The sequence below is a fragment of the Hypanus sabinus genome, chromosome 1 (assembly GCF_030144855.1).
Source record: "Hypanus sabinus isolate sHypSab1 chromosome 1, sHypSab1.hap1, whole genome shotgun sequence".
Classification (NCBI taxonomy): domain Eukaryota; kingdom Metazoa; phylum Chordata; class Chondrichthyes; order Myliobatiformes; family Dasyatidae; genus Hypanus; species Hypanus sabinus.
Window position 1 is genome coordinate 107,697,269 of NC_082706.1, and position 26,049 is coordinate 107,723,317.

Below are 26,049 nucleotides of genomic sequence, written 5' to 3' on the forward strand. Positions count from 1 at the left end.
AGGTTATGAGTAAGGACATTTATTGCAGTTATACAAGATGCTGGTGAGGCCACAGTTGAAGTATTGTGTATAGTTTTGGTCACACTTTTAAAGTCATTGTCAAGCTGGAGAGGGTGCAGAAAGACTATAGGGCCCAAGTTACAGGTGAGAGAGGGGAGTCACATTGGACCTTATTCTCTGGAGTGCAGGAGAAAAAGGGAGTGAGTTCATAGGTTCAGAATATCATGAGGGGTGTAGATAAAGGAATAACCTTTTCCCCCAGGGTTGGGAGTCCAAAACTAGATGGCACAAACGCAAAATAAGAGGGGAAGAGACTTATGGAGCCTGAGAGGTAACTTCTTTACATAGAGGATTGTGAGTACCTTAAATGAGTTGCCAGAGGAAACGGTCAGGGCAGGTAAAATCAAGAGGCATTTGGATAGGTTCATGGAGGGGAGAGGCTTGCAGGGTTATGGAACAACCATGAACAACTGGAACCAGCATGGACCAGCTGGGTCCAAGGTCTTGCTTCTGAGCTGTATAACTCCTGACTATATAACTCCGGAGTAAAATAATCTTGCCTTCTAAATCTCCTTTAAGGTCTTCCCCTCTTAACACTGGTGTTTGACATTTCCACCCTGTGAAAGTGGCTACCTAAGCTTCTCATAATTTAGTATACTTCATAAGAAGTGACCCCTCAGAGAAAACAACCCAAGTTTGTCCATCCTATTCTTATAAGTATACGTACTTTCAAATCCAGGCAACATCCCAGACAGTTCCTTCTGCACCCATTCCAAACCCTCCACATTCTCCTTGTAAAATGACCCAACAGCAAACAATAATCAAAATGCAGCCTAACCAAAATTTTATACAGTTGCAACATGACTTACGTATATTTACACCCAACTCCCTGACTGAAGGTTAGGGCACCGTGAGCCTCCTTTACCACCCTATGCACTTGTGTTGCCATTTCCAGCGACTAAGGATATCTACCGCAAGATTACAATGTACACCAGTGCTCATAAGGGTCCTGCCATTTACTGTATACTTTCCTCTTACACTTGATTTCCAACAATGCAAAACATCCTATATACTTGCCTGCTTAAATTCCATTTTCCATCTGTATTTCCAACTGATTTTCACTCCCTCGCATTGTAGGATGGATATAAGATTTTAGACAAATAAATTCTAATTAAATTCAAATTTCAATGTAAATCCTACAGTATTAGCTATATTTTTGATAAAAACTGATTGATCCCATCAACTCTTAGTGACTTATGTCCCAAATGTCATTCATGAAGCCCAACAACCCCATCTCTGTGATATCAGCCCTCCTTAGGTTAAACCCTAGAGTAATAACCTGCAGCACTATCATAGATATATTGAGGCACAAGGGTTGCCATATATGGAAGCTTTCATCAAGTCCGAGATCCATCTGATCACTCGTTCCAGCTATAGCACAACTACTTCCACTTATAAGGTGCTTTAATTGAAAAACTTTTCAAAACACTTCAGTTGAGCAATATCAAAAATTGATGCTGAGCCACAACTTACTGCTGTAGACATAGCGCATTATAAACCTGTAGGATTTAAGCAGGATTTTAAAGATGAAAATGTTGGTATGCAGATTTTTGGATATTAAACAAGTAGAAGGATACAGGGTTAGAGTGAGAGAATTGGCAAAATTATCCAACATAAAAATACCGAATAGCACATTAAGTGTTAATCTTGCTTACACAGGTATAAGATCATGGAACTTACTAACATGTGGAATTTCTGCATCCAAGGAAAGGTAGAAGCATAAGAGCGCACTGTCAGCACAGAGCAGCTGGGCTCAGTGGCTGCTTTGTATGTGATAGATTCTATGGAATTCTTTACTAAATGATTGAATCTAGGAGCTTTATGAAAAGGGAAACAGTTCTTCTACAGTCTGAAATAAATCAACTGACCAACGACAAGATGGCATTTGGATTTTAAAGTGAGGAAAAACATGTAAAAATTAGGTAATGCAGACAGTGCCCCTACTATTTCAGAAATAAGTATACTAATTACCACAGAGCAGACACCATAGCTTGGAGGCAAGTTAGGAGGAAGAAGCAATAGATGACTGTAGTTTACTTGAGCCATGTTATTAAGAGACAAAGACAGTGAGGATCTTTGTCTGTGCATATAAGGAATGGAATGCTCCAAATTTTATGGTTTTCCAACACTTCCCATTGCATGGCAATTCAAATTGGCCAACAATCTGAACTGAGAATGCTGCTTACTGGACACCAATTTGTATATACTAGAAGGTTACACACCATGGGCGATTAAGCAATCAAACTTTGAGCTATAGTCCAAAGAACTGGTAACATCCTGCTAATAATAAATAAAACACAGATTCATATGATTTGGCTCAGTACGGATGCACATAATTTATTAGTTTTACATTGAAAACATTCATGTATTTCAAAATAATCTGGTAATCAAGATACTGTTTACACCTCCGAAGAAGACTGAATATAGGATATATATTTCACTCATGAACTGAAGTGTGACCTATCATTTGCTTGGGGTTGTTATAAACATAAATATGTTTCCATGTTGTCCATATTCCATGCAAGAGGTCTCCATTAGCCGCTTTCTGATGGTGACAAACTAACATTTCCAAGTCAGAGAAAAGTCCTCATGCTGGATATGAGGAGGAATATGGAAGCACAGGGATCAAATTATCCTCCTTTTTTCCAATCAGTGGGATAAAGCTCCTTCAGAGCAGAGAGTCAAACTAAGTAGTCAATAATGATTTGGAAACGGAACTCATCTCAGCATATTAACAATTGGTCAGACAAGTACTTTCACTTTTCTATTGCACCTTTAATGTAGTAAAATATCTATGCACTCAAGAAAGATCACAGCTCGAAGTGCAGTGTCAAAAATCAGAAAAGTCATTAAAAGAGTGTATTACAAATGAACAAGTTGTTCAGTAACATTGCTTCCCACAAGCTCCCACTACAGTCCAGTAAAGGTCACTTGCAAAGGACTCAGTTCAAGTGTCCTGTGGAAAGTGCATTGTTCAGTAAATCTTTATCAACCACATTAAATGACATAAAGATACAAGTGTAAGGTTAGTAGAATAATGACTGGAAAACTCATACACAGACTCTCAAGTCTGATAGAACTAAATGTTCTATAACATAAACATAGAAAAGTACTTGTGTACCCTTAATTAGATTTGAACTATCATTCCGGGAACCATATATTTAAAAGAAATTACATTGAACATAGGTCCCAAGCAGTGCAAAAAAAAATTATGTGTTCCAGAGATAACTGCATGGAAATTATAAAGTTATTTTGTAACATAAAAACTTTAGTAAGTTATTCCACACTGCAATCCATTTGGTAGAAGTCTCTCCCAGTCACATTTTCAAGTCTAATACTAAAAAATCTGAAGCAATATATGAAATGCAGAATGAATGAGAAGAATTTGTAATACCAGCACTTTATATGAGAATATATTTAAAAAGGAAACATTAGAAAGCAGGAGAATGAGATCAAACGAATTAAGTACCTGCACAGTCATGATGGGCTGAGTGGCCATTTACTTTTTGATCTGAAGTTTTTTTTGGATCTGAAATGAGCTGTATTTCAATGAGATATAGTTTCTCTATGGTGTATTTTATCAGATCTAACTAGTTGTGGTCGAGACCAATGTGCAACAACAGGCTCACTTTGTGATGTGAATTAGCCATTTCCAGCTGTTGAATGCAACTGTGATATCAACAAGGCCCTACAGTTATTTACAAACAGAACAAAGACAGGGGAAGCAGAAATCCAAAACTCCCCCCATGTGCAGGGAAGCGAATGACAGAAATCACTTCCATTTTTATTCATGAGCTGAGGTTTACTGTTAGCATACTTAAAGGATAACTATATAGTGGCAGCAAAACACAAACACTTACTATTAAACTGTGTAACTGAGGACTGACATCTGCAGTAGATTATAGCAAAATGCTAGAAAGTAATTTCAGTGTAACAATATTATCTAGAGACTGTAATATTATCTGAACCTCGATTGCAATCTCACCACTCTGACAATCAATTACATTCAATAAGTAAATGAACTCAATCCCTTAATCAACACAAAATGCTGGAAGAACCCCTTAATTAGATTTGTGTGGAATTCACTACTGAATACCTGTTCTACAAATTAACTATCCAAGCACTTCAAATTTTTACTCCAATATTTCATTAGTCCATAGTAGTTAACAGTACAATATTAAGAATAGAATGCAATTAAAACAAAGAAATTAATTATGTAATATACCTCCAGGAGGAAAAGTATCCCACAGCAGCAAAATTCAGCTAAATGTTACCTTCCTGCTTAAAACAACCTCTTTAGATACCCTCATACTTGCAAAGACAGTATCTATAATCACACAGCCAGTGGTTTTTGTTAAATAGAATATTGCAGGTGGTTTATATTTTCATCACATCCATTCTAACATCTGGAAAACTTAACTACCCCCTACTCCCATCCATCCAGCTACTGAAATATAGTTATTGTAGTGCATTTAGATATTAGCAGGTATGATAGTGTGGCCATCGCTGAGATGTGGTTGAAAGAAGATCATAGTTGGGAGCTAAACATCAAAGGATACACCTTGTATCAAAAGGACTGGTGGGTAGGCAAAGCTGATGGAGTGGCTCCGTTGGTAAAATATGAAATCAAATCCTTAAAGTGGTGACATAAGATCATAAGGTGTAGAATCCTTCTGGGTAAAGTTAAGAAGTTGCAAGGGTGATAAAGGCCCTGATGGGAGTTATATACAGGCCCCTGAACAAGAGCTCATGGTGTTACAGGAAAGATACTAGCATGGATAGAAGATTGGCTGATTGGCAGGAGCAAAGGAGGCCTATTCTGGTTGGCTGCCAAGTGGTGTTTTGCAAAGGCCGGTATTAGGACTGTTTTTTTCATGCTATACAGCAAGTCAACGATTTGGCTGATGGAACTGATGGTTCTGTGGCCAAGTTTGCAGACGATACAAACACGGGTGGAACAGCAGGTAGGGTTGAGGAAGCAGGGAGTCTGCAGAAGAACTTGGGACAGTTTGGGAGAATGGGCAAAGTGGTAAATGGACTATTATGTAAGGAAGTGTATGGTCATGCACATTGGTACAAGGAATAATGGTGTGAACTATTTTATAAATAGGGAGAAAATTTAAAAATCAGTGGTGCAAAGGGACTTGGGAGTCCTTGTGAAGGGTCCCCTAAATATTAACTAGCAGGCTGAATTGGTGATAGGGAAAGCAAATACAATGTTAGCATTCATTCCATGAGAATTAGAATATAAAAGATGTTATGCTGAGTCAGATGGCATTTGGAGTATTGTATGAAGTTTTGGACCTCTTATTTAAGAAGAGATGAGCTGGCATTGCTTCGGGTCCCAGGAATGAAAGGGTTAACTTATGAGGAGTGTCTGCTGGCTCTCACTGTACTCATTGGGATTTAGAAGAGTGAGGAGGGGGGTTGTCTCTGAAACATGTTGAACATTGAAAGGCCTGGACAAGGTGGATGTGGAGAGGATGTTTTCTCTTGTGGGAAAGTCTCGGATTAAAGAGCATACCTCAGAATAGAGGGACATCCATTTAGAACAGAGAGAAGGAATTTCTTTAGCCAGAGGATGGTGAATCTGTAGATTTCATTGCCACAGATGGCTGTGGAGACCAAGTTATTGAGTATATTTAAAACAGAGGTTGATAGGACTTGGTTAAGTCAGGGTGTCAAAGGTTTCAGGGAGAAGACAGGAAAATGGGAATGAGAGGGAAGTGAATCAGTCATGATTAAATGGCAGAGCAGACTCGATGAGCCAAATAGCCTAATTCTGCTCCTATGTATTATGCTGTCACCTTCCATAAAGTTCAGCAAACTGAGGAACTATCTCCCTCTGTACCAGGATCTCACCTGTGTCCCTCAGCATCTTTGAACTTGTGCAAGTCAAGCTTTTATATTCCATTCCTTAATCCAACATGGCAATTCCAACCAGATAGATCTTAGAAAACCAAATGGAGATCACTAACAAACATACTAGTGAAAGACCTGTCGCAGAATTTTGATTTTCTGCATGAGTTATGGTCATTTTTGAACTGCATCCACACAAGCTACAGTAGACGTGGGTAAGTGCCACAAACAGAAAATAAGAACTTCTGTGTGTGATTACAGTTATCAACACATGACCTTTCAACAGCTGACCCACAAACATTAAAATGTATTGTAGTGTTATATTCAGCCACCACTGTACAATTATCTGGCTCAAACATTCACACATAAAAATATACACAAGCCCTTCAAAGGAAGTTTATGACCAATGATTAATTCTAATCAGATATTCATTCTTGACATTACTCTAACAAACAAGGAGAGAAAACTGAAGACCAATGTTAAATATTATGATTGTTGTAAACATTGAAAATCTTGATGGAATTTTCAAAGGACAAATAGCACATGAATTAAGTTTGAATCAGAAGAAGAGTGAGACAAAGATTAGAATCAGAAAACTGAATTATCAGAGTATATGTGCAAATTTTATCTGGTTTAGGGACAGTAGCACACTGCATTAAAAATCATCCTAGAAATGTATAAACAGACTCTTCCACATTTGAACCCTAACACATACATACAAAATTAGAGTTTTCTAACAAATATTAACAGGGCATAAAATTCTATTATCTTTACAACTTGTATCAGTAACTAGACAAACATGTATGCGTCAAACAATCAACCTTTCTGAAATGGTAGGCTGCCCATTAGCCACGGACACAAGGAAGACAAGGAGCACCCGTAGCAAAACTGCAGAAGAACTCCCTTTGGAATGCTAATTTAGTACTTCTCGCACAGATCCTGATGCTGAAGGAAAGCACCTAATCCATGACAAAACTAGTTTGAGGGGCTCCTTTAATTGTACTATTTTCTGCATAATTACAGAAACAAATGATTAATAAGTTACTTTGGATTTTAATAGACATTTATAAGGGATTTATTATTCTACTAAATGGATGCCTTTAAAACATCTGCAGACTGAACATTGATGACTAGGAAGTACTAGCAACAGTTGCCAGTCTTTGTTAAGAGATTGTAATAGTCATTGGACACCACCAATGAGCCATCAAAAATGGTGTCTAATTTTCACCCCACAAATGTACCATTGTTTTGACACAGGTACCAAGTACTAGACTCCCCGATATAGAGAACGTTGACTGCCCTATGCACTGAGAAGTGGTATGCATCCTACACCAACTCCACCTTCGTGGCACACCATGGGTGCCATGAATGTCCAGCTATTCATCTCAGCGTCGTACATTTCCATAGAGTTCAAATTGTATTGTCCATCATAACCACCAATGGCATACAAGCGGCCACAGTTTGACACAAGGGACACTCGACTTCGACGAGTGTTCATGGGAACAAGAGGATACCACTGGTCTGAAGAAGAGTTGTAAACCTCCACAATACTCAGGAAACCTGAGCCGTCATAACCGCCACAGACATACATCTGGCTGCCCAGGGTAGCCGCCCCATGGCGACAGCGTTTGTTGAGCATACTTGGTGCAGGGTACCAGGTAGTGGTGTGATGATTGTAACATTCAACCTGTTTTGCATATGTGTAAAAAAAAGATTTAAAACAGGAGTTAGAAAAAGAAATTTAATTCAGCTTGCTCGTTCAGATTAACCTCCCAAAACCTCAACTAATACTATACTTTTCAGCTTTTCAAAACTTTTGTTTTCATCACTGTCCAGAAGCCCCCCTCTGCAAAAGACTTCAAATGAATGAAGTTCAAGGTATGGTTTCCACATTTACCCTGGAATTAATGACAAGGTGACATTTATCACCTTTAGCCTTCTGCACCAAAAGTGGTGCTGGTTACAGGCCTTAACACGAACCAGCCAAAATCTTTTACATGAAGATACTCTTTCCCTATTGAGTAGAAAGTTTGAGATTTTAACTTGAAAATCTTGGGGAGTACATTCAAATCACAATAGCCGATCCTTAATTTTCTATACAGTGAAGCTCTTGAATCGGCAACTTGCTGCAGTCCCTACTATATGTAGGTGGTGCACACTACTGCTCTGATGCATTTGTAGAGGAAGAATGCATTATTGGGCCAGTTGTGTTGCAATTATGAGTACATGTATTTGATCTATTTCTATTTTCCTTGTAGCCTGGCATATTGTGCACTCTTGCACATTAGCTGTTGTCTGTCCTGTTGGATGCAGTCTTTCAGCGACTCTACTGTTTTTTGGATTTACCATGCATGCTCACAAGAAAATGAAATTCGAGGTTGTGTACGGTGACATACATGTCCTTTGATAGTAAATTTACTTTGAACTTTGTTTAACTGTTTTTCACCCAATGTTTTTTCTCATTTGCTCCACTACACACTTCAAATACATCACTACTACCTTTCTTCCTTACTTGAGCTTGGCTGTCAAAACATACCGTGTTAAATATCTGCAATCCATCATGGCCTCCTGAAACATAGATCCTTCCTTCAAACACAGTGACTCCTGCTGCACTGCGACATGCATTCATTGGAGTCACTGTCACCCATCTGTTGGAAACCAGAGCAAAGATCAATTACATTCTGCTGATAAACCTAAATTTAGGTAGCATCAGTACAATTAATGTTATCCTCTTTATTTTATAAGTATTTTCATAACCTTAAAAACTCACTTCCTAGATCACAAACAAGAGAAAATCTGCAGATGCTTGAAATCCAAGCAACACAGACAAAATGCTGGAGGAACTCCGCAGGCCAGGCAGCATCTGTGGAAAAGATTACAGTTGATGTTTTGGGCTGAGACTCTTTATCAGGACTGGATAAGAAAAAGATGCAGTCAGAGTATGAAGGTGAGGGAAGGGGAAGAAGAAACACAAAGTGATAAGTGAAACCGGGGTGGTGGGAGGAATGGGGTGAAGTAAAGAGCTGGGAAGTTGATTGGTGGTGTCTTTCAATAATCAACTTCCCACTCTTTACTTCACCCCTCCACCACTCCCCTCCTGGTTTCAACTCCCCTCCCCCTACCTTCTTACTCTGTCTCATCTTTTTTTCTCCAGTCTTGATGAAGGGGCTCAGCCTGAAACATCAACTGTACTCTTTTCTATAGATGCTGTCTGGTCTGCTGAGTTCCTCTAGCATTTCATGTGTGTTCCGCCTCCTAGATCAGTTTTTTGATCACTCCTTCTAATCTCTAGTTTAGGAGTCTATTCTTCCTTTACACTGTACCAGAGTGGCTTGGCTGTTAATCTTAAGAAAAACTGTGAGATTAATGTTATAAAAAGTGCTGTTGGTATCAGCTAACTGATTCTTTAATTGGTGACGGCTGTGGCCCAATCGTAGCAGTCTTGCCCGAGTCAGAAGATGTGGGTTTGCCATGCTAAAGATCTGAATACAAGATCTAGCTTGATGACTACGTTACTGGAGATACACTGGACTATAGGATACTCTAGCTTCCCAGACCTTTTCTTCCCTCAGATGAGCATAAAAGATATTGTAATTGCATTTAAAAAGTATGACTCCCAAACTAGCACGTATCTCTGAACAAAAGAACCAAAGTGAATATTTTGCTATTTCTGTATAGTGGAGCTCGCAAGCAAATTAATTAATCTCCTACAGCACCACAGTCACTATGTTCAAAGAATAATTTACCGGCTGTAAAATACTTGGTACTTCCCAAGTCATGAAAAACTAATAAGTTACTGTATCTTTGTCTGAAGACAGTTGATAGGAGACCCAATTGATAATTTGCTCAGGTTTTGATCCTGTATTTGATACTCCATTTAATAAATGGAATAAGTGAACCTTTATTTTCCAGATTGCCACCTATCCTTCTTTTTCCCTGACTTGTAAATCTGATCATCTCAAAGTTCTCCTCATTGATGGTAAATAAAACAATCTGTTTACCCAAAAGTCCTGTGCATTCCTTTTTAATGCTACATTACAATTTTCACAAAATAATCTTATTGTCATAGTATATATCCTTAGTGATGGGTGCCAATACTATTTACATTAACAACAATTCTTGCATTTACACAGCAGCTTTCACATTTTGGATATTTCAGTGTTTTAAATCAAATAGGGTACTTGCAAAATATAGGCATTGTTACCTGTCATAATAAAGGATACTGTCGAAGCAAGTTTCCACAAATAACAAGATAATGATCAGAGAATATAGTAATGTTAGTTAAATAATAAATATTGACTATAATTATCATACTGGATTCCAAAGTTCATAGATGAAACCCTGGTTTACTACACATTCTTGAAGTTGGTTATCCAGTTTTTGTAGTGGACCTTGAATATAACATTCCAAATTAGAGGCAGCATTCATGTATTCAAAAATACATAATTTGAACTGCATTTAGTTTGCCAACACAAATCTTAAGATAAACACAAGCAGCATCCATCATCAAACTATGCTCTCTTCTTGCTGTTGCTATTGGGAAGGAGGTGCAGGAACATAAGGTCCTTATATCACCAGGTTCAGGAACAGTTATTACCCATCAACTATCCTGACCAGTGTGGATAACTTCACTCACATCAATTCTAAACTGATTCCATAACCTGTGGACTCAATTTCAAGAACTCTACAACTCATGTTCTCAATATTATTTATTTGCTTGTTTGTTTTATTTTTTATATTTGCATCCGTTTGTCTTCTTTTGAACATTCACTGTTTGTCAGTGTGTGTGGTTTTTCTATTGATTCTATTGTATTTTTATGTTCCTTTATGAATGCCAGCAAGAAAATCAATCTCAGAATAGTGTATGGCTACACATAGGCACTTTGATAATAAATTTACTTCGAACTTTGTATTTTCATAATTCCTTTATTCATCATGGGATCCTCAGTTAACCATTTATCTTTCATGGTTAAAAATGGACCATTAAGATATCTTACTTGTCAGTTTCTGGAGCATAACATTCCACTGAATTGAGGGAGGAGATTCCATCGTACCCACCACAAACGTAGATATGTCCATCCATTACAGCTGTCCCCATTGCACTAGAACAAAGAACAGAAATACACTGAGATACTAGTTATTTGCTCCCGAAACCCAGGGATCCAATTATATCATAGACAGAAATAACTTTTCTGAGTGTGCATGAATTAGGTCAATCTATCTACTTCGGAAAGTACAAAATGATGTGTGTGTCATTCTTTGCAAGTTTGATTTGACTCAAAGTTCTCGTCACAACTGAAGTAATGTTTCTAATCAAGCTTTTTCTTATCAGTTACTTCCTTACTCGATGCCACTTGGAAGCACTGAAGTTAGTGCAGTATAATTGTGGGAGATTGTCTCAGACATTTCACTTGCGATCACAAGACTCTGTTGCACAATGATAATGTAAGTTGCCACAGGCCTGTTACCCTTGTCCGGTGGACAGACAGTTGACATGGAAGCTGTGTAGCCTCAGCTGTAGCGAGAATTAGGCCCCAAGCCTTGGGCTCGTCTGGTACTGCAGGCCAGGTGAGAGACACTGAAGTGCTATAGTGTGGTTTTTTTTTAAAACTTTTTTTTATTGCATTTTTAAATGGTTACAAAGTATGAAAAAACAATGTATATAACCCATACCCCCTCCCCTTAACCCCTCCCCCCTAGCTGCCCTATAGAAAAAAAAGAAAGAAAGAAAGAAAGAAAGAATGTCTGGTTGTTGGAAGATCTCCACATGATCCATAGAATTCTGAGCTCGGCTGGGCCTGACCTCTCCCATCGGTGCTGCCCTCCTGTGTTCAAGTGGTGGAATGACAGGCTGGATTGCATGCATCTGTACGCTGCTGGAAGACTATCATCAATTGTTGGATATTGTCACTCAGGGTCTTGAACTATATGGTTTTTTTGAGTGAATATGCTTCTTTGCTCAATATTTTGAATTATGTTTCTTGCTATTTTTGAATGCTTGCTTACTATTTTGCACCTTGGCCCCAGAGGAATGTTGTCTCATTCAGCTGTATCTATGTATGGTTTGAATGATATTTAAACTTGATTTGATTTGATTTGATTTAATTGATTATATCCCTCTAAGCAATTACCCTACAGGCAACTTACTTTCAGGCCAAAAGTTCCAGGACCCCCAATTGTTCCATATAATTCAATTACCTGACACCAGGGCAATCTGATGGCTCTCTGCTGCACTTTCTCTACATACAAATGCCCAAGCTAAGGCTCAATTTGGCACGTACCCTCACAAGTATTGAACTCATTTCTAGACACTGTGGGTCCCAACTTATTCTTGTTCCCCAAAGTTCAAAGTGTATGTATTGTCAAAGTACATATATGTCACCATATACAACCCTGAGATTTGTTTTCTTGTAGACAGAAGTTTTGTAAGCAGACTGCAACGTGGTCGCCATGTTTCACCGGCACCATCTTACAGCTTTTTGGCAAGCATTCTTGCCAGACTACCTTTATAGTTATGTAACTCAAGGATGGAGAGGATGATCAACATTAAAACCAGTTTCAAGATATGGTTCAGTTTTGCTGCCTTTCAATGTCAAACAGACTGATTGAACTTATTATGCAGAGATGGGAAGCATCCAACACTGAATCATATATAGAATGAATTCTAGTGCCCATAAAACAAAGAAAAGATAATCAAATGGGTAAGGGATTGCTGCTGTAAAAGATGGTCCCTTCTCCCATTCTCTCTGACACATGCTGTGCTCTGATCCAAGGATACCAATCTCCTTCTTGCAACTAGACTTCAATTGTTAGTATAGCATGAAATTGGAATCAACACGATGTAAGTAGTTCAATACAACACAATGTAGTCAGCCATTAACTTACACAGGCAATCCCTTGTTAAGTTATTAAAGCACCAAATTTAGTGACTTTTTCCCCCATTCTTCAATTTTTTCTCTGTTCTCCCCAAAACCTCTCATGTTCAGTAGTAGATGCTAACTGCTAACGCATTTATTAATACCTCTCATAACACTGATTGGTTGCAGTATTTTTTTGATCATCTAATCCAAATGTGCCCACTCTTGTATTTTCAAAAGGTCATCTACTTGGGATACTTACTGTTTTGCTGGGAATTTCTACAAACCTCTGTCCTTTACAGATCATCCCAAAGCAATGAAATGGTAATCTCATCATTGCCTGGTCTGTGTCGAGTAAACGACCAAGGCAACATCCAATAAGTACCTGCAAGGGCTGTGGCTGTATAATATTGCATCATGAATGGCCTGGTGAGCACAAGTCATTGCTGTGGACTGGCAGCAGGTGCTCCACATGTGATTGTCCAGATCCCACTAATTTTCTCATCACCTCCAGTTAGATGTGATGAAGCTGCTCTCCTCTTCCCTCTCTCTCTGCTTGATTGCTGAGCTCTGACCTTGCAACCCCTGATCAGGGTCATGTGAAGCCATGGGAGCAGGTGATCGATGGTTGCACGAGCACCCAATGCATATCAGAAGTCCCGGTTATGTGGCCACTGACGCCAGGCAGACAATCTTTGAAAAGTATTGATAATGGCTGGGGTCACCCGTCTTGTAAAGACACTGCCCAGAAGAAGGTAATGGCAAACCACTTCTGTAGAAAAATTTGCCAAGTACAATCATGGTCATGGATAAGACCATGATTACCTACGTTATATGACACTGCACATAATGACAATGACTGTGCAGTAGTGTCAGCAGGGTTTGAACTTTCGGCCTGGTTCCTGCCCTCCAGCGACATGGAGGGGAAGGATTCATGTCAGGCTCCAACTCAAATGAGTTGGTGTGACCTCTCAGGCAAACACAAGTGAACAGATGGCAAAATTCTGAAGGACAGCAGATTTATCTTACAGTCCTGGCCAACATTAGCCTGGAGTAAACATCATTACCACACACTATCTAGTTATTATCACATCATTGTTTGTGGGAACTTGCTGTGCCCACATGGGCTGCTTTGGGATGCTGCTAGGTCCAGCATACATAGTGTCAAGGTCATGCCCATTTGTTCCTACCTGCGCTTACTGTTCATGCTGGCCACTTTGGTCCATTTGTCCGTCTCTGGATTGTAAACTTCCACTGTGCTCAACCTCGACTGCCCATCAAACCCACCTATTGCATACAAGAGCCCGTTTACCATGGCCACACCCACACGGCTCCGGGAGGTCATCATCTCCTGACACCGCTCCCATCGATTGGCAATGGGGTCAAACACCTCTGCCACATTCAAAGAGTCACCTGCAAAGTCAAACATGCAGCAGAGAAGCTGTTAGGTGAGCAAGGAGTAGAACCTACAATACATTCCCATTATACCAAGGCAATCTAGCATCCAGCTATCCAATTACAGTTCAACAGAATAGTTTGCTTACAACATTTAAATAATATGTACAAAAGTGCACAAAATTGCCAGCTAGCATTGTATTCTAGTGAGGGCCAACAGATGGACCACATCTTTCAATGGTCCCGCACCAGGCACACAGCCTTTCCACATTTGAAATGCTTTGTGGCAACAGCATCCAATCAGTACTTTCAGCAAGTCTATCACGAGCACTTAAAAATTCTGTTTGGCCAGTTATCCTTTCCCTTCTTCCAATGCATTCCCAGAAATACAAACACGCCAAGTGGGGAGTGAGTGGCTAATACATTTATATCAATGAATATAAATATCAATGCATGGACTACCTCATCAATTCCAACTTTGCTGCCTCCATTTTTGAGCGAATTTCAATATTCTTATATTGGGGCGGCACGTTAGTGTAGTGGGTTCAATTCCTGCTGCCGCCTGTAAGGAGCTTTTACGTTCTCCCCACTACTGCATGGGTTTCCTCAGGATGCTCCGGGTTCCTCCCACAGTCCAAAAGTTGGTAGGTTAATAGGTCATTGTAAATTGTCCCATGATTAGGCTGGGATCAAATCAGGAGATTGCTGGGTGGCATGGCTTGAAGGGCCTATTCTGTGCTGTATCTTAATAAATAGATATAAATCATACAATCTGCATGAGATTACCAGGGTAATGTGTTCTGTAATTTGTCAGATTCAGAGATACAATTGTATGAGAAACATACACAGACACGAAGACCTTGACTGTCATCCAGAAGCAGAAAACTAGGGTGATGGCAATGGACACAGATTGTTCAAATTCCTTGAATGATATTTGCTGCGGCTGGATCTTTAATCTTTAATAATTTTTTTAATCAAATTTCAGAAAATGCAGTTTATTGCTAACTTACTACAAGCCTCCAGCCAAGAAAAAAATTGCTAACATCTCTGCTGTTTGTTGATGAATAGAACACGAAAGCTGCTCAATGAGAAACACAAAATGTCCTCCAAAGGAGCCAGAATTTTTGAACATCCTGAGTTAATACAAACCAGCAGAATTGAGACCTCCCACGGCATAGATCAAGCCAGCAATAGAAGTGCAGCATCTTGGCCGTGTCTTGAAAGATGGCAGGTGTGGTCGGCGCTCCGGCATCAGATGGTAATCCTTTGCCTCATCAACAAGGTCCCTGCAAAACAAAAGGTCAGACTTGAACTACGTAGATTTACAATAAAATGATCTATCATCCCACATAACTGAAATCTAGAACTCATCTACCCATGTGGTCCTGGAAGTGCTAGCAAGCTACTGAAACATCCCAAAGAGTACAATTTTTACATATAACCACTCAGGTCCTTGCCAACGTCATGTGAAGGAGCAGGGCTTAGAGGGACATGGGCTGAACACAAGAAATTGGGACTAGCTGGGTGGGCACTGGGGTCAGTATGGACACAATGGGCTGAAGGGCAAATATCGGTGCTGTATTGCTCTATAATTATGTAAGAGCACTCCCCAAGAGATTTCACTGGAAGACAATTAGAGGCTCACCCACTCTTTCCACCAACAAAACTTGCCAAGCAATGCTAGGACCACAAATAATATTTGATGGACTGAATTCTAAGATCTCTGACTAAGCTCGTCCAACCATTCAATGTGATCATGGCTGATCTACCCAGGTAGAGAGGTCAATCTATCTCACCTGTAATTATGACAATGAAGAAGAAAGGAAAGTTGTCTCTGACAAAATGTAATTTGTACGTTGTTTCTGAACCTTGCTGGAGGAATTACTACGTGACCTTACCTGCACTTGTGGCAGCACCGAACCAAGTCATCCTGTTGGACCCTATCAGTTAGGAACTGTGGTCGGCAGAGAGGGAGGCGTACTTTGGTTAGCAGCTGAGGCAGATAGTTCTCTCGATTTTCACGATTAAATCGTACCCAAGCAAGAACTGCCTCAAACACCTGCAGGACAGAAGGAATGGCAAATGGTTAAACAAAATACCAAAACTATTCTAGCCCTGCCTACTCTTCTTCATTTTCTTGGTGCTCTCAAGACTCATGTTATCAATTCAGTTTTGCTAATAGAAAAAACATACAGGAATGTTTACATTTTTAGGATTTAAAAAAGATATTGCATACATTTCTAAATGGCCACATATGTTAATCATTTATGAAGATTAGAGAGATGAAACAACAGTAAGGAGAGTCAGGAATAATCCAAGGTATTTTATTCTTTAAAACGAAACCCTTCATCTTTCCCTAAGTTTTTCCTGCAATCAATCATCCACCCTCCTCACTTAGCTTTCTTTACGTAAACCCGCGCTCCCACCAAGTCACTCAAAAACTATAAATCCCCATACCTGTTCTTCGGATTTCACATTGAGCTCATCTCGAGCAACAAGTTCCAATACCTCCTCAAAGGATAACGCCAAGAACTCCTCAGACATGGACACCTCCACAAAGTGCTGATGAATGAAACTGTTGGCTGAGTCATAAAGGACAGTGCACATCATCGTCTCTGCAAACTGACGCACACCCAGGCAGTTTTTAGGATGCAGCCTGAAAGATGAAGGCAACATTTGTTACTGGAAAATGATATCCAGCCTTTGGTGTTGAGAGGGATTATCATAACCTATTAGCACTAGAGTGAATTATAAATTCAAATCTAAGTGATGTAATCAGTACTTCATGTCAATGTTGAAATATATCTTGGCATTCAGCAATGCTGCTGCAGGACTCAAGGGCAACCGAGGAATAGCATGTTAAAAAATGGAAGGTAATCGGTTAAATATCTTGAAATTAATTCAAGTGTCTGAATTTGTTTCTCCTTTGGAGTTCCTGCCAAGTGAAATGAAATGGAATTACAAACATGTGCCAGATCTAACTTGCTGAAATTCAGCACCCATATCCTTGGAAATGGATATCCAGTGGACTCTCGATATTGCAATACCATCAGTATATCAGCAATAAAGACTCTCTCAATAAGCTCTGGACTTTCATATTTTGAGAGATTTACTCTCCACAGTAATGAGTTGGCTTCAGAATAAGGGATCACCGAGATTCACATTAATTTACTTATCATGTGTAAATACACCCTATCCTCGTTATATGTCTCTTCAGACTATGCAGATACAGTTACGTGAGGAACCTATTTCTACCAACATCTCCTTATATGCATCCAAAACTCACAGTTATGCAAGGAGCACTGCTTTCCCACCAATACAAGTCATACGCGCATGCCTCACAGTCTCACTCCCGTCAGTCTCGCACTGGTTTTCGTAAGGTGAGGATCTGCGATCTTGCACTCTTAAACTTCTGTTGGTTTTACCGATGGTACAGTGATTTTGTGCTTGAAATATTTAACTATGCCTCCTAAGTGTCCGATGTCATATCCTGGGTCATCAGCCGAGCGGCAGAGAACCGTTTTAACACTTAAAAAAGATTGGAAATTATAAACAACACGGCATCAGCTGAAGGTAACACAGCTCTGGGATGCTACTGCCAGGAACAGAATCTTGCCTTTAAAGTTCTTTTGTTGCTTGACAATGCGCCAACCCATCCTAAAACAATTGGACAGCATTCATCCTAACATAACAGTGCGTTTCCTGCCGCCTAACACAACATTGCTGATTCAACCACTCGACCAAGGTGTGATCCATATTCAAGGCCTTTTTTTTACGGCGAACTATCTCCCAAATGCTGCAAGCAACAGACGATTTTGAAAATCCCGGGAGCTTATTAACGGTGAGGGAATAGTGGAAGTCAGAACAATTGGCACAAATGGCGATGGACATGAACCCAAGTTTAGAACGGAGTCAGCATTTCAGTCATTCCCTGCCGTCAACCATTCTTCCCTACAAGCCAATTTATGCAGAAAAACAAAATGCTGCCAAGCAAACAACCCTCACCACTTTATTCAAACTGGTGTCATCTCCTGCTGCCGGGAGTTCTAAGAGTTCCATGAGTCTTCCTTCACTCCCTGCTGTGCTTGCTATAATCCCGACACCACAACAACCACTCATCTCCCAGAGCGAACACACCTGCCACTGCTGGTAAGTACACCCTAGTGTGTTAACTTTCTATGATTTATTATGTTGAATATTACCTTAAATTGATGAAATATACTAACGTTGCCTTGTGGTACTGCTTTTGTGTCGTATTGGTATGAAAATGTGAATAAATTACAGATAAAACACACTTAAGAAGCCTTCTGGAATGCATCCCTATTTTCTCCATTTAAATAATTATCCACATTATGTGTCGACTGCAAGAAATGTGTCCCCCGCATATAACAAGGATAGGGTGTAGAAACATTATCATGAAATGTGTTGTTTGCATCAACAATATAACCTAAGGATGTGGTGGGGACAGCCTGCAAATGTCACCACACCTTCTGGCTCCAACACAGAATGCCCAAAGTGTTCAGCAAAACAACACAGAACACAGCAAACAACAAAACAACAGCAAGACAAAACCCTTTCCTGTCTGCCACCCACACAGACATCCTCCAACCCTCGGCCAGGCTAGAGTGAAGTCGGGGGGTTATTCGGGGATCGCTGTGCGGTGCAGCTCAAAGGACTGGATGGGCCTTTTCCACATTACAGCTCTAAAATTTATAAAACATGACAGCCCGCCAGCAGACTTGCAAACAACATGCTCATTTAAAACAGAAATGAGAACAAATTTATTCTTTTTTGGGGGTAGTATGAATCTTTAGAATTCTCTACCAATGAGGACTGAGGAGGTGAGATTATTAATATACATTCAGGGCAGAGATTAATTTTTAATGTACAAAGGAGAAAAACCATGGAGTGGGAAATTAGTGCAAAGACGAAGCAGATCTGCTAAGATCTTATTAAATGGAGAAGATGCTGAATCATAGTGCCATAAAACATAGGAACAGAATTAGGCCATTCCACCAGGGCTGATTTGGGATCCCACTCAACCCCATATACTTGCCTTCTCGCCATATCCTTTGATACCCTGACTGATCAGGAAATTATCAACTTAAATATATCCATGGACTTGGCCTCCACCGCAGTCTGGCAGAGCAATCCACAGATTCACTACTCTGGCTAAAAAAAAATCCTCCTTACCTCTGTTCTAAAAGGTCACCCCTCATATTTGAGGCAGTGCCCTCTAGTTCTGGATACCCCACGATTGGCAACATCACATCCTCCCTACCTAGTCCTTTCAACATTCAGTAGGTTTCAATGAGATCACCCCGCATTCTTCTAAATTCCGGTGAGTACAGGTCCAAAGCTGCCAAATCATCCTCATATGTTAACCCCTTCATTTCCAGAGTCATCCTCGTGCACCTCCTTTGGACTCTCTCCATTGACATCACATTCTTTCTGAGCTATGGGGCCCAAAACTATTGACAATACTCTAAGTGCAGTCTGACTAGTGTCTTATAAAGGCTCACCATTATCTCCTTGCTTTTATATTGTATTCCCTTTGAAATAACTACCAACATTGTATTGCCTTGTTTATCACAGACTCAACCTGTAAAATTAACCTTCTGGGAGTCTTGCACAAGAACCCCCAAGTCCCTCTGCATATGTGATGTTTGAACCTTCTCCCCATTTAGATAATAGTCTGCACTATTGTTCCTTTTATCAAAATGCATTATTATGCATTAAATGGAAATGCATTTCCCAACACTGCATTCCATCTGCCACTTGTTTGCCCATCCTTCCAATTTGTCTAAGTCCTGCTGCACTCGCATTGCTTCCTCAGCACTGCCTACCCCTCCACCTATCTTCCTATCATCTACAAACTTTGCCACAAAGCCATCAATTCCATTGTCCAAATTATTGACAAACAATGTGAAAAGTAGTGGTCCCATACTGACCTCTGAGGAACACCGCTAATCACTGGCAACCAACCAGAAAGGGCCCCTTTATTCCCACTCGCTGCCACCTGTCAGCCATTCCACTGTCATTGTCAGTATCTTTCCCGTAATGTCATCGGATTTTATCTTGTCAAGTAGCCTCATGTGTAGCACTTTATCAAATGCCTTCTCAAAATGCAAGTAAATGGCATCCACTGCCTCTCCTTTGTCCACCCTGCTTGTTACTTCCTCGAAGAACTGTAACAGATTTGTCAAGCAAAATTTCCCTTTAAAGAAACCATGTTGACTTTGACTTATTTTATCATTAGTCTCCAAGTACCCCGAAACCTCATCCTTAATAATAGACTCCAACACTTTCCCAACCACTGGCGTTAGGCTAAGACTTATAATTTCCGAAAGACCATAAGATATAGGAACAGAAGTGGGCCTTTCAGCCCATCAAGTCAGTTCCACCATTCAATCATGGGCTGATCCCATTCTTCCAGTCACCCCCATTCCTCTGACTTCTCCCATACCCTCTGATGCCCTGGCTAATCAGGAACCTATTTATCTCTGCCTTAATTGTACCCAATAACTTAGCTTCCATGGCCGCTCATGGCAACAAATTCCACAAATTTATGACCCTCTGACTAGTGTAATTTCTCCGCATCTCTGTTCTAAATGGATGGCCTTCAAACCTGAAATTGTGGTCTCTTGTCCTAGACTCCCCTACCATGGGAAATAACTAGGCCACATCAACGTTTCTATGAGATCCCCCCCCCCCCCCCCCATTCTCCTGAACTCCAGGAAATACAACCCAAGAGCCACCAGATGTTCCTCATATGGTAACCCTTTCATTCCTGGAATCATTCTCATGAATCTTCTCTGAACCCTTTCCAATGTCAGTATATCCTTTCTAAAATTAGGAGCCCAAAATTGCACTCAAAGCTCCAAGTGTGGTCTTACAAGTGCCCTATGGAGCCTCAACATCACATCCCTACTCTTATATGCTATACCTCTAGAAATGAATGCCAACATTGTATTCCCCTTCTTCACCACTGACTCAGCCTGGAGGTTAACTTTTAAGGTACCCTGCACAAGGATTCTCAATGCATTTTGAATTCTCTCCCCATCTAAATAATAGTCTGCCCATTTATTTCTTCCACCAAAGTGCATGACCATACTCTTTCCAACACTGTATTTCATTTGCCACTTCTATGCCCATTCCTCTAAACTATCTAAGTTTCTCTGCAGCTTTTCTGTTTCCTCAACACTACCCACTTCTCCACCTATCTTAGTATCATCGGCAAATTTAGCCACAAATCCATTAATCCCATAGTCCAAATCATTGACATACTCTCTTCTTAAACTAGTCCTCTGGGACCATGCCAGAATCAAGTGATTCCTGAAAGATCATGACCAGCATCCGTTATCTCTTCAGCAACCTCCTTCAGGACTCTGGGATGTAGTCTATCTGGTCCAGGTGATTTATCCACCTTAAGACCTTTGAGTTTACCCAGCACTTTTCCTTTTGTAACAGCAATGGCACTCACTCCTTCTTTTTGACACTCACAGACCTCTGGCACACTACTGGTGTCTTCCACAGTTAAGATGCAAAGTAGCATTATGTTCATCTGCCATTGCTTTGTCACCCACCACGACCTCACCAGCATCATTTTCCAGTGGTCCAATATAAACTCTCACCTCCCTTTTACTCTTTATATAACTGAAAAAACTTTCAGTATCCTGCTTTGATATTATTATCTAGTTTGCTCTCATATTTCCTCTTTTCCCTTCTTTTTTAGTTGCCTTTTGTTCGATTTTAAAAGCTTCCCAAACATCCAACTTCCCACTCACTTTTGCTACCTTATATGCCCTTTCCTCGGCTTTTATGCAGTTCTTAACTACCCTTGTCAGCCATGGTTGTCTAGCCTTGCCATCTGAGAATTCCTTCTATCCAGCACCTTGTGAACTATTCCTAGGAACTTCAACTACCTCTGCTCTGCCGCCATTCTCATCAGTATCCTCCTGGACAAGCTCTTCTCTCAAGCTTCTGTAATTCCCTTTATTCCGTTGCGATATTGATACACGCGAGTTATATTTCTCCTTCTCAAAGTGCAGTATGAATTCAATTGTATTATGATCACTGCCCCCTAAGGGTTCCTTTACATTAAGTTCCCTTATAAGATCTGGGCTATTACATAACACCCAATCTAAAAAAACCTTTTCCCAACTAGCCTAAAGCACAAGCTGCTCTAAAGGACAAGCTCCTCTCTCAAGCTTCTGTAATTCCCTTTATTCCGTTGCGATATTGATACACGTGAGTTATATTTCTCCTTCTCAAAGTGCAGTATGAATTCAATTGTATTATGATCACTGCCCCCTAAGGGCTCCTTTACATTAAGTTCCCTTATAAGATCTGGGCTATTACATAACACCCAATCTAAAAAAACCTTTTCCCAACTAGCCTAAAGCACAAGCTGCTCTAAAAAGCCATCTTGTAGGCAATCAACAAATTCCCTTGCTTGCAATCTGACACCAACCTGATCTTCCCAATCCCTTGCACATTGAAGATCCCATTACAATTCTGACATTACCCTTATTGCAATGTGAGCGGGAAAAGGCATGTAATTTCAACCCACATCTCAGCTACTGTTTGGAGGCCTATATATGATTCCCGTAATGGTTTTTTTACCCTTGCAGTTGCTTAACTCCACCCACAAAGATTCAACATTTTCTGACCTTATGTCACCTCTTTCTAAAGATGTAATTCCATCTTTTACCAACAGAGCCACACCACTGCCTATGCCTTCCTGCCTGTCATTTTGATACAAAGTATACCCTTTAATGTTAAGCTTCCAACTATGGTCTTCTTTGAACCACAACTCAGTGATGCCTACAATGTCATACCAGAATGCTAAGTGGATTTAAGTACAATACCTTCAGTTCTGCATTCTTTGTCCTTTTGAATTTTGCCTCTGTGGTACAATTTAACTCTTTGTTCTGTCTGCATTTGTACCCAATCATTGGCTTGTCCTTCCTTATATTCATGTTACACCTATCTTCTACTTGTAAACCTGCTGGCTCATCCTCAGCTCCATCATACTGGTTGCCATCCCCGTCATATTAGTTATCACTCTCAAGAGCTCTAGTAAACCCGCCCATATTCACATTCATATTCCTATTCCTGATTTTTATGGAATTACGTGGCTGGGGTGGAACTCCATAGATTACATTTATCCCTGTAATAACTTGTCCAGCAGCCAAGCATAAGCAAGTCCATACACGTTCCAGCTTCAAACAACTTAATCATCAGCCAGCCACTTGAACATGAGAGGTAATGCAGCCGAACACAATTTACCCTTCTCCAACATTCAAGCAGAAATCTGAAAAAAAAAGTAATTAAGAACCAGAATTCTGATTTAATTATCCCTCTGTCTAACCCAAGAATTGTACGCTTCTGTAAAGTCAGTTCAGACAGGCTGAGCCCAAAGCAAACTGGTGATAATGCTTATTATACATGACTGCAATTTCCTCTCCTACTCTCCACTTACCTTTCTCTGAGGAAGGTGCAGCATGCATCTTTTACGTTCTGTAGTTGCAGGAAACTGGCACCGATCAACAATGACTGCACATTCTGTTGGTCTATTGCCAGTCGACCATTGTAGGCAAAGTTAATAAGTGCTTCCAGGGCACTACAAGATAGACAAACTCACTTTAAACTTCAGTCATAATTGTATCATACAAACATCAAAAAAATTAACAATCACTCATGTCCAAGGCATTGTGTTTTCCATATATACTTTATAATCCAGAGTTTCTCTCCATCTTGCCTGAAGACATCTGTTCATGTTGAGCTAACCACTCTATTATTATCATTATTATTATTATTATTACTACTACAATAACTTACTAAGTGATCAAATCAGTTCACGCTGCATGGGTATTTTCAATCAATTGTTTGCAATTAACAACTAAGCAGGTAGTAGAAATTTTAAGCAGCTTCACATCAGCCAGTTTGTGTAGTCAGAACCAGGTCTCGTACAATGTCTTGACCTCCAACATAATAGAAAAGAGGAAGTTTTTTTTAAACCAAAAGGAGAAATCAACGTTCATGCCATCAGGTTGGATGCCTAGACGGAACATGAGATGTTGCTCCTCCACCCTGAGAGTGGCCTCTTCATGGCACAAGAGCCCTCCTCTTCTATTCCTCACTCTGGCCTCTCCTCACCTGCCCCAGTGCCCCTCCTTCTTCCCTTTCTCCATGGTCCACTCTCCTTTCCCATCAGATTCCTTCTTCTTCTCCAGCCCTTTACCTTTTCCACCCACCTGGCTTCATCTATCCCTTCTAGCTGGTCCTCCATCCCCTCTCCCCACCTTTTTATTCTGGCAACTTCCCCCCTTCTTTCCAGTCCTGAAGCAGGGTCTGGGCTGAAACTATGATTATTTATTCACTTCCATAGATGCTGCCTGATCTGCTGGGTTCCTCCAGCATTTTTTTGTGTGTTGCTCTGGATTTCCAGCATCTGAAGAATCTCTTGTGTTCAAAATTATGGTGTCTGGTCCCCAAGGCACTTCAGCTGATTTCCCAAGAGGTCTAGTGTTGCCCTCTGTTAGGGCATATACACACTACTATGCAAATATATGTAGAAGTAAAAGGAGAAAGTAGCCCTGATCATAGATCCTGTTATGCCAGTCAATTTAAGATAAAAGCTCTGATTTAATCTCAGCACCATTTTCCTGCACCAACCCCCTGATTCCTTTATATTTAAATTCCTACCAATCTCCACTTTGAACATACTCAGTGAGAAACCCCCACAGACAGTCCTCTTGACGGGAGAATTGCAAAGATCCATTACCCTGAAAGTGAAGTGTAACACAGAAAATGCTGAAGGAACTCAGTAGATCAGGCAGCATCTATGGAAAGGAATAAACAATTGACATTTCAGGCCGAGACCCTTCTTCCTCTCCTTATCTAACCTTATTTTGAAACTGTGATCTCTGGTTTTAGACATCCAGACTAGGGAAACACCAGTTCTGTGTCTATCCTACCAATTATCCAAGGTCACTTCAGGTTGTGTTACATTCGTCAAACAGCATTGCACTGCAGCAAGATAAAGGCGAGGAACAAACAAATTTTAATGATATGAGAGTAGAGAGATAAGAAAAAGAGTCCATGACTGACCTAGGGTCCATTCCCTGCATGACGATCTCATCCTGCTTGCATTCGATCATATCGTTAGTGAACATGGCATGGAAGTAGGGAATGGATGCAGCCAGCACAATGCGATGGGCACTATACTTGTGATCATCAATCTATAAAGACGTTAATTCACGAGATATTAGTGAAGCAGGAAGAGCCCAAACCCAACCACCCCATACATTCGCCACCAACCAGACGTCCCGACAGCTTCCCCATCAAGGGGAGCAACCAGCAGACTACTGAGATGCCCCTAACTCTTGCTGACAGGCCCTTACCCGCAGGGTCACGTCGCACAGTTTTCCCTGGCGCCGGATCTCCTCCATCAGACCGTATCCGCGCACCGGCAAATCGCTGACACTGAAGAGCATCAGATCCTCGTCCGGGTCTGCCATCTTTCCTGAATCAAACGTCACGTCCGGCACAGGTCAACAGTCCCACGTGACCTCTGCCGGCCGGCTGGGGTTTAACTTCCGGTTTCGCTTCACTGCTCTTTGAGCATCAAGGGAACGTCGTCAAATCCTCCGCTGTGGAGAAAACGAAAAGAGCAAGCTGGTGAAGTTATTGATGAAGACATGCTGCCTGCTGACAACCCAAATTCACTAGTATTATTTCTTCTGCACATCACTGCCCCACACTTCTTAGTCTGCCAAGGTCAAGCCTCCATCTTTGAAAACAGGAGCAGGAATAGGCTCTGCGACCGTTCAAACCTGGCATTTATCATCCAAATCCACTTCCCTGTTCCTGT

The 26,049-nt window shown here is 40.6% G+C and overlaps 1 protein-coding gene across 1 annotated transcript; it reads right to left on the reverse strand.

Annotated features, from left to right (window-relative positions):
- Positions 1–2,377: 2,377 nt before the first annotated feature.
- On the reverse strand, positions 2,378–25,718 carry klhl18 (kelch-like family member 18). The gene is made up of 10 exons (XM_059973880.1): positions 25,580–25,718; positions 25,287–25,417; positions 23,656–23,796; positions 16,629–16,827; positions 16,070–16,230; positions 15,321–15,457; positions 13,967–14,189; positions 10,917–11,021; positions 8,456–8,567; positions 2,378–7,606 (listed from the first exon to the last, which is right to left on the reverse strand). Exons 1-10 carry the CDS (start codon positions 25,694–25,696, stop codon positions 7,220–7,222), a joined length of 1,713 nt encoding a protein of 570 aa, XP_059829863.1. The 5' UTR covers positions 25,697–25,718; the 3' UTR covers positions 2,378–7,219.
- Between the last annotated feature and the right edge of the window lie 331 nt (positions 25,719–26,049).